At 37.6% G+C, this 8786-nt stretch overlaps 1 protein-coding gene across 1 annotated transcript; it reads right to left on the bottom strand.

The window, feature by feature from the left end:
- Positions 1-2501: 2501 nt before the first annotated feature.
- GLO1 (glyoxalase I) lies at positions 2502-7963 on the bottom strand. Its single transcript, XM_010020573.1, has 5 exons — positions 7882-7963; positions 6982-7122; positions 6173-6240; positions 4990-5079; positions 2502-2881 (listed from the first exon to the last, which is right to left on the bottom strand). Exons 1-5 carry the CDS (start codon positions 7941-7943, stop codon positions 2793-2795), a joined length of 450 nt encoding a protein of 149 aa, XP_010018875.1. The 5' UTR covers positions 7944-7963; the 3' UTR covers positions 2502-2792.
- Between the last annotated feature and the right edge of the window lie 823 nt (positions 7964-8786).

The raw sequence follows: 8786 nt of genomic DNA on the forward strand, positions 1-8786 counted from the left end.
GTCTCGGCGCGAGGGGTGAAGTTGCGGTGCGCCCGCGAGGCTGCCGGGGGCTGTCATGGCCGCACCCGTGCCTCGGGCAACAGCCGGTCTGCCGGGCGGCTTTAGCCCTCTGTTCGGTGCCAAAGTACCGAGCCCTTCCCAGGTAGCAACTGATGCTTAACCTTCCCCGCAGTCCCACCTGCTGTTGCTCGGCTACATTCGAAACTCACGTTTCGTTTAGTTAAGCGTAGCGGGGTGCTTGCCCGGCTCTTGACAGACGTTAGGTGTTCTGCTGTCCTGAGTAATGGAACCTCTTAGTGGCTGTAAGGAGAACATGGACTTCTCTCTATGTGACCATTAGATTAATTTCTAGTGCACATCACTAAATTTAGGCCATCCAAGTGGCAAAGCGCTACATGCTATATAATTCTACACTTTATTTGGCAGAAAAGAAGTTGTGACCTAGGATGAAGTAAAAATAGCGTTGTCTGTAATCAGTGAGAACATTGAAGAGCTTCAAAAGTTTTTACATTTAAAATCTTTAACATCTGTTGCAGGCTGAACGAATAATAATTGTTTTTCTTTACTAGTTTATTGTTGGATTTCATAACTGACAGTACTGGGTTTAATTTGTTCTCAGTATGGCAAGCAGCATTAACTTTAAAACAAGCAAAAAAACCACCAACCCACCTAAACCCATAGCTTGCCCACTTCATGATATTGCTGTAATTAGTTTGTAGATGCCAGTGTTTTTTTAATAGTTTCCTTTTTATTGCCTCATCATCTATCACACTGGCTAAGCTTAGCCAAGCACTTAAACGCAGGGACCATTTCAAGATTCAAGAACATGCTTGGAGTGCTTTTATTTGGGAACCTTTGGCACAGCCTGCCTCCCCTTGTGTAGTTACCCACTGAACTATGTATGCACACCCTTTGACTTACTCATCAGATTTACAGACTTATGCTGGTTTTAATTACTGGATTATATACAATTGGGCCAATAGTTTTTCCAGTCACACCTGTACTTTTAAGTGTAGTGAAACAAGTCTGAATGGAACACTATGTTAAAAAAAGAATCAGCAAGTTAAATGCTTGTGAAAATCTGAGATTTTCCTTGCCAACACCTTGGTCATAAAGCTTTACATGACACATCCGTACTGACTGAAATAAAACTCAATTTTAGACAACTTCACTTAGAGTTTTCACGTTCCTTACTCCAACACCTAAGGCTCCTATGAAGTATATAATCTATTTCACTCATTTTCTAAGGGTAAACAAAATTATCTTTGATTAACTTTTATGAATTACTTCTCATGTGGAGCTCTAAAATTACCGAGTTCGTATATGCTATCTTGTTAAGGTGAGGCAGACAGAATTAAGGATTTTCCAGATGAGACAGGACAGCAACACTCAGCATTGACTTACCATTAACATCTATGTTAGCAATACTTTCTACATTGCTGGTTGAATTTATAAGCCAGAGAGTTAATGACCGTTATTAACTCTGCACGTTACCACTAAGTTAATAAAGCATCCTGCTAATGAAGTCAGTTACCTTCACTATGATACTCCCAATTTATTATCACCAGATTTCTTCTTAAGTAAGTATCTACAAAACAAACCAAACAGCTTTTCAGTTATCTAGGATTCCAACAATTAGCAAAGCAACAGGTCATACTGCTTTAAGGTGATTTTGTAGTTTGCACCAGTGCTTTATTTGGAAGTGAACTGCAATGCCATTCCGCTGATTAGTCCTAACATAACCTATTCAAGTCACAGTAAGATAGAGCAAAGGTGTTTTTTTTCTTGAAGGAACAGGATTTCAAAACCTGACATGGTTTACATTGTTCGTAACAGGTGGAATAGTGTATATTCAAATAATTTGTGTAACATACGTAAATGTTACATGTTTTCCTACTGTTTACAGCTACCATTTCAGTAACCATCAGTCCTTTTGAGAGGGTACTACTGGTAGGAAACTTTTTTCAGACACCCTTTTTTGTTTCCTAATGAAGAATGTACACAGCATTTAAGTTAAATATAGCCCCAGACTTTGCTGAAATAAAAATTATGAGCAAGTTCTGTCTAGCATTGGAAGAGACAAGGATCACTGTGAGTTAGCAACTATGATACCTCTTATCTTGGCTGTCAAGCAGCAGCCAGAAACTGAAAGACTGAATTTTTTCCTGCTGGACTGATTTATCGCCACCACAAAGTTTCTTGTTCCAGGCAAGGCTGCTTCAGGCTGCTCCATAAAGAGTTCTGCCTGGCATAATACAAGATCAGAACTTTCATAAACGTACTAGTACTCAGGTCAAAGTTAGTCTGACGTTTTATTTTCTAGTCTACAATATAGTGCATGAAGCCTTCAGGATCTGTTGACTTGATTAAAAAAAAAAAAAAAAAAAAAATTTCTGAAGGTGGATTTTTTTTTCTTCCTTGTTGAAGCTTATCAGTAGCAACACAGCATTTGCTTTTTTGCTAGTTTAAACAGTGTGAGAGCCAGTGAATTTCTGGTCATGTATCTTTTGATAGGGTTTAGTGAAATATTAACACAATCAGTGTTCAAGAGGAGAATCTGTGTAAGAACTTTTCCAAAAAATGATTGAGTATTCCTAATCGGGAACAAACTGCAGTGGCATCACAGGACGGGAAGAAAAGAATCCAAGTACAGCAAAGTCCCAGGGGATAGTTTTAAGGAGATTCTGAATACAACTGATTCCTCTCCATTAAGTGAGAATTTCATAAACACTGTTACAGATTTTCTCCAGGGGACTGAAAGCGAGCGTCTCACATAATACACTTCATTAGAACTAAGTGAGAGTCACCATGTGATTAGGATTCAAAATTTCAATCCAGTAGCCATCAGGATCCTGAACAAATGCAAGTCCTTTCATTTTACCTATTAGGGGGAAAAGAAAAAAGGCAAGATGAAGTTAACACTACATGACTAGTTCTTAATGTCAAATATGACTACTTTGAAAAAGATACTTCCTTTTTTTCCCCTTTTGCTTAAGAATTAGTTCAAATTTAGACAGCTAAGTCTGAAATCATCCAGATCAGTTTTTAATCAGCATTAGATCTTTGTATGCTAAACTGTCAATCTTACTCTCCACAAAGCTGTAATTTAAAGTCACTTTGAAATTCTATCTTTTGTTGATTGGTTTTCTGCATATGTCCTTGTAAGTATTTGTCCTCTAAATAGCATGTTCTCCAGGATGTTTTGACGCGATTTTCTTGAACTGGCTTTACCAGTATAAAATCCTGTGTTCCTCTGCCCTGTTCAACTCCCATCATCCCTACATTCACACTGAATTTCTATGTTACTGGGTTTTGTTCGTTCCCCCCCGGCTGCCCGATGTGGCTTACAGTACACATTTACATCACTTCATAAAACAGAGAAATGCAGGGCAGGAACGCTTTAGATTTCACTGTTTGGAAAAAATATCATGCATTAAAACAGGGTCCCCAAAAGTTGTTCTTCAACAGTAGATCAGGATAGTACAGCTTAAGATGTTATCTTAAAGCGTTAACCACACACTTTCAATTATGCTTGCTCTATTAGGCTATTTACTCTAACAGAACCAATCTAACTCTCAATACATTCTAACTACAAAAACTTCTGAGAACAGTAGATGTTTGATTCAGTAATATTGGGAAAAATTAACATTAGGTCTCTTAACCTGCTCCACAAACAATGAATGTGAATTCCAAAACTTCTTCCCTCTCCTGGGCATTTGCTGCTTCGATTTTATTTCTTCATGTTAAAACACAGCTTTTGCTCTCCCCCCACCCCACCAACTGCTTTAAGAGTTATTTCCTGTGATTTATTCCATTCACAGTCTGAGCTTCCCCTCCTACATACTTAGAGCTGTTCAGAGATACAGAATCAAGTCAGGATCTTTCACATCAACTTTCCCAGGGTTCAACAGGTGCTGAAGAAATTACAAAGGGCTCAGAAACTTTAAAATGCTGGTGATAGGAAGTTCAATTCTTATATCAAGAAATCTGTATTCAAGTTAAGTTTTCAGCTATGCTTGTAACAGTTGCTTCAGCTGAGAACACAGTGAATAAGATTAAAATCGCTTTACTTGTTCTTACTCCTCTAGCAAGAAATCTAGATCAATTCCAATACATGAGAACTGAAGCTTCATGTATTAATGCTACTTTCAATCTATAAGAAAAACAAACAAAACCAAACCAAATGAAACAAAACCAAACCAAAACAAACAAAACCCATCACAATCCACCTTTACTACAGGCAAATGTCTAGTTTCTATAGCCAGAAAGTATTTAAAATTTATGCATGCTGCTAAGCATTAGATGTCCCTTTCAGAATGCATCAGCCCTAAAACCCTCATAAGGTCTCTTCACGAAGGAGAACCCAGTTGAAAAATGCAAGACTTCTCACTACTAATTTCTGCATCTTAGGCTATTCTGAAATAGACGTTGTTTATGTACTCTCGAGACACTTGAGCTAAACATTATGCATTTTTTACTAAAAGTTGTACAAGTCAAAGATGATACAGCCTAATGAGGCTATTTATACCATAGCTGACAGAACAGTTAGAATTCTAATAGCTGATAAAAGGCTTTAAATAAAACGCCAGAAAAGTCAAGAATTGCTCAGTTTTAATGGGTGGGAGTAATTACATCTTCCAAGTCATTTGCACATAAGAACCAAACAGACGCGATTTGTGAATCTGGTCCATGGTAAATTCTGTAGTAACTCTAGGCAGAAGTATAAACTATCAACAGAGCACATGAATTTTACTGAAGGTCAGACTAGATGCAAAAGGCACACCGCTATACCGATCACTATTCTTACCAAGATGGATCTATTGTCAGTTTTGCCCAGTGTGTAAGAGGGTGCTGGGATAACTTGTTCTAGCACCTTACAAGAGTGACAACAACTGGAAATATATTACCCGGTTTTCCAGGAAGATCATCTAGACAATATATTAAAAACAAAGGAAAAAAAAATTACTTGTATTTCCAATAAAGACTTACCATCATCTGGTTTCTTCACAAATTTCACTCCTAGTTCTTCGAACCTCTTACAAGCTTTATTGACATCAGGAACAGCAATTCCAATATGTCCTGTGCAACAAGATAAAAAAGAGAGTTGTTCACTGTAATGTTGCTACATGTTCCAGGAAAAAGTTTGCTCAGCGTTTCACCTTCTACAAAAAGTTTACCTGCTGTAGTTCACACAGGATATAGAAGAAAAACACTGCTTCCAGAAAAAAGAGCATTTAGGGTATTAACATTATGCTTCAGAAAATTGTCTTTTTGATAATGCCTTTTAAAATAGAAACTTTATAGAGTTCAAGTATCTCATATTGTATAGATGAGAATATTATCTAGAGTAGCAAAAAATAAGGTTCTCAATCACTGGTTTATCTGCATTTCCTTTCCCAAAGCATGACCACATAACAGGATTTTGTTGCATTTGTTTAGTTCAACAGTACAAGGAGTCTATCTATAATGATGTATTTATGAAGCACTATGCAAGGCCTGAGCTTACAAATCAATTCAGAAGCTTTAAATATCAAGTGGCTAGATGGAGTACCAAACTTATTTCACAAGCCAGTGACCTTTCAAGCACTCGAAATATCAAATTGAGCCACACAAATACTATTCTTAGTGCTACAAGCAAATGGAATTCTCCTTCCAGATTAAAATGGGTAACCAGTGGATTATAAAATAGAAATCCAAATGTAAATCAGTGTAAGCACCATGATACTCTGACAGACAAGAGCAATCACTGTTCTTCATTTTGTAGTTACTATTAGCATGCGTTTGCTTGCCAAAGGATTAGATTCTTTGTAAAAAGCGTAACTGTGGCTCATTACTCTGAAACACATTTATCCATTTTCACAGTCTTTCACAGCATACATGCTGGAAGAAGAGAGATAAAGGGTGACATGCGACTCCCCTTCTTCCCTAGTGCTAGTATGTTTTCTTTGAAGTAACCTACTAGAAGTCTTTTCATCCATACAAGCTTACAATATTTTCTCTACAGGTCTCATATGGGGAAAAAAAAAAAAAAAAAAAAAAGCTACAGCATGCATAGAATTTATGTAATTCTAAAAAACATTTGAAGCTCCATTTTTCCCCAATGCACAAGAGAAAAAATGTAATCACAGTAAACCAAAGCTTAAAAACTACAAACACAAAACTAAAGACCTACCGAATCCTCGGGGATCTGAATTGCCATTGTGGTAAGCCTGATTTTCATCATTTTCAGTACCCCAGTTGCTGTAAGAAGTAATTATTACACTTGGAGAAAAGCATCAAAATTAACAAATCCTAAATGTTCAGTTTCCTCAGGAGGCTAAGTTTTTTCTCCTAAGAAACCAGAGAATTTCAGCTGTTGGCTACATTCATTAAACTATCAAGATTTTCCCTGGTCACAGGTCCTAGGGATCCAGTCCTAATCCAGTCATGTTCACAGCTCTAGTATTCAGGTTCTATACCTGAATGAGTCAGAAACAGACTGTCTCATTCAGATTAGAGAGAAGGCTGCATTGCATGGGTCAGTTTATCTAGCCATCACTGGGGAACAAACAGGGAGGGCAGGTGGTCCTGAAGTTAAACAAGACCATGGGGTATTTAGGAGGTTCTTCCTACACAATTACAATGATTAGTAACATTAACCAAATTGTCCCCTTTATGGGAAGTGTATGTTTTGACTTAATAACCCTTCTGGTTAAATTCTGTGACTTCCCTACCCAAATAGTATGCATACTCAAAACACAGCAAGCATTATCTCGTATTTATGTACCACTGTTCACCCAACAGTTTGAAAGAGCTTTGAAAAGGGAAAGATTAAGCTTGCCAAGTATCCAAGATCTCAGCTGTACTTTAAAGCTATACAACAGCGAAGATGTTTCCACAGTAATGACTACATTTTTTATTCACTCCAGCAGGATTTACACTCATCCACTTCTGTTTAATCACTGTTAGCTAAATGTTATCTCCCATTATATTAATACTTACTGTGTCAGTTCAAGTGTAGCTTTTCTAGAGAAGGTCCAAGGTGTTCTCTCAGTTTTGTCTTTTGGAATATCATTTTTATCTTCATATCCCAGGAAATAGAGCGAGAACTTCATAGGAGGAAAGTCAAATTTTTGAAGCAGTCTAAATGGAAAAAAAAAAAAATATTTTGAAATAGTGACTTAAAAAGGTAATCAGGTATCTTGCAAATAAACCAAGGTGCTTCCATCATGGAACAATTATTGTTGTTGTTTGGTTTGAGTTTTTTTTCCGACTGTAATCCACATCTTAAAATAGCTGCATTTTGAACTAAAAAATACAAACCCTCCGAAACGCACTATAAACCTACGAGAAAAAGGTAACAAGTATGCTTAAAAGCGAAACTATCAGTAACTGAATCTCAAAGCCAATACAAAAGCTCCTATCTTGAGGATGCCACTCCGTTACTTGTCCTTATTTCCTCAAGAAGATCTTTGTTTATCCCCTTTAAAATATCACCAAGGAATAAAAATATTGACTTTGAAAGTGATTGAGTCTCAGGAATGCACTGGCACCAGACACAGTTTAAGAACACAGCAGTAACTCCCAATTGTAAGCACTGTCATAAAAGTTATCAGTTAGCTGCAGGCTCAGTAAGGAGAAAGTAATCAAGTTGTACACTGATAATTAGTGATGTATTTAAGAAAAGAAGTTTCTTGTCAAGGCCATTATTAGTTCATCTGCAGTTTAGGCATTAACTGTGTTGTGCTCACAGATTGCCAGACTGTCCAACTGGGCATCAGCTGACAGGCACCACTGTTTATGTAGTGAGACCAATTAGTATAATTACATCCAAATAACAAAAGCTTCTCAGAAGAACAGTAGGAAAACCCAAATGTATTGTGGCATGCAACTTCTACTCACGTCATTCCAAGAATTCTTGTATAAAAATCTAGTGACTTCTTAGGATCCTTTACTCTTAACATTGTTTGCTGGAATAAAAAATCCTGCGGAAAAAAGTATTTATTATTTATATATCAACCAGAATTTATTTATGGGCACTAACAAAGATGCCAGTTAATAATGAATCTAACACTAGGAGGTTTAGAAGTAACAAATGGAGTACTACATTAGGTGTAAATAAAACCTTTTGTCCTGACCTTACACATACGGATTTGTCTTGAAGAGATATGCCTTTGCAACACAATGTTTAAAGCCAAACTACTACTGATATCACTCAATATATATTATCAGTGGTATTAAAAAAAAAATCATTCCTTATTATTTTTTTGTGGAGCTGTACTGCACATGAACCACTTCGTATGCAAGCACAGTAGGCACATGTATATTTGACATTGGGCCTCACTGCAGACACAGCATTTAAATAAATGGTAAACTCCTTAACTCAGCGTTTTTATTATATCTCTACACAGATGTTTCAATTTCTGCAAATTTCTGTCAAGCTTGATGGCAATCTTGGCCTCAAAACCCGTCTGCAATTCTGTAAGGGCATTTTCCTCTAGCCGTATGATAACTTTACAAGCAAGGGCTAACAAACAATTTAAGTGGCTGAAAAGCGAACGGTAGCATAGCTAAACAAACGCATTTAAACCAAACAAACAAAACAGATGCAGAACAACTGAAATGCAATTACAAAGTATCCCAGTAAAAAATGAAAATGCTCGGGGTACGTTTTTAGTTTGGCCAGCAATCCCCGGCCCCCCCTTTCGCTCCCCCATGCCGCCTCCCATCCACCGCACGTCCGCCGGGCAAAGAGCCGGGGACGGACACCGGTGGCACCGCCACAAGCCCTCCCGGCGCCGGCAGCC

This window comes from Nestor notabilis, unplaced genomic scaffold (genome assembly GCF_000696875.1).
Source record: "Nestor notabilis isolate BGI_N333 unplaced genomic scaffold, ASM69687v1 scaffold20358, whole genome shotgun sequence".
Lineage (NCBI taxonomy): Eukaryota > Metazoa > Chordata > Aves > Psittaciformes > Psittacidae > Nestor > Nestor notabilis.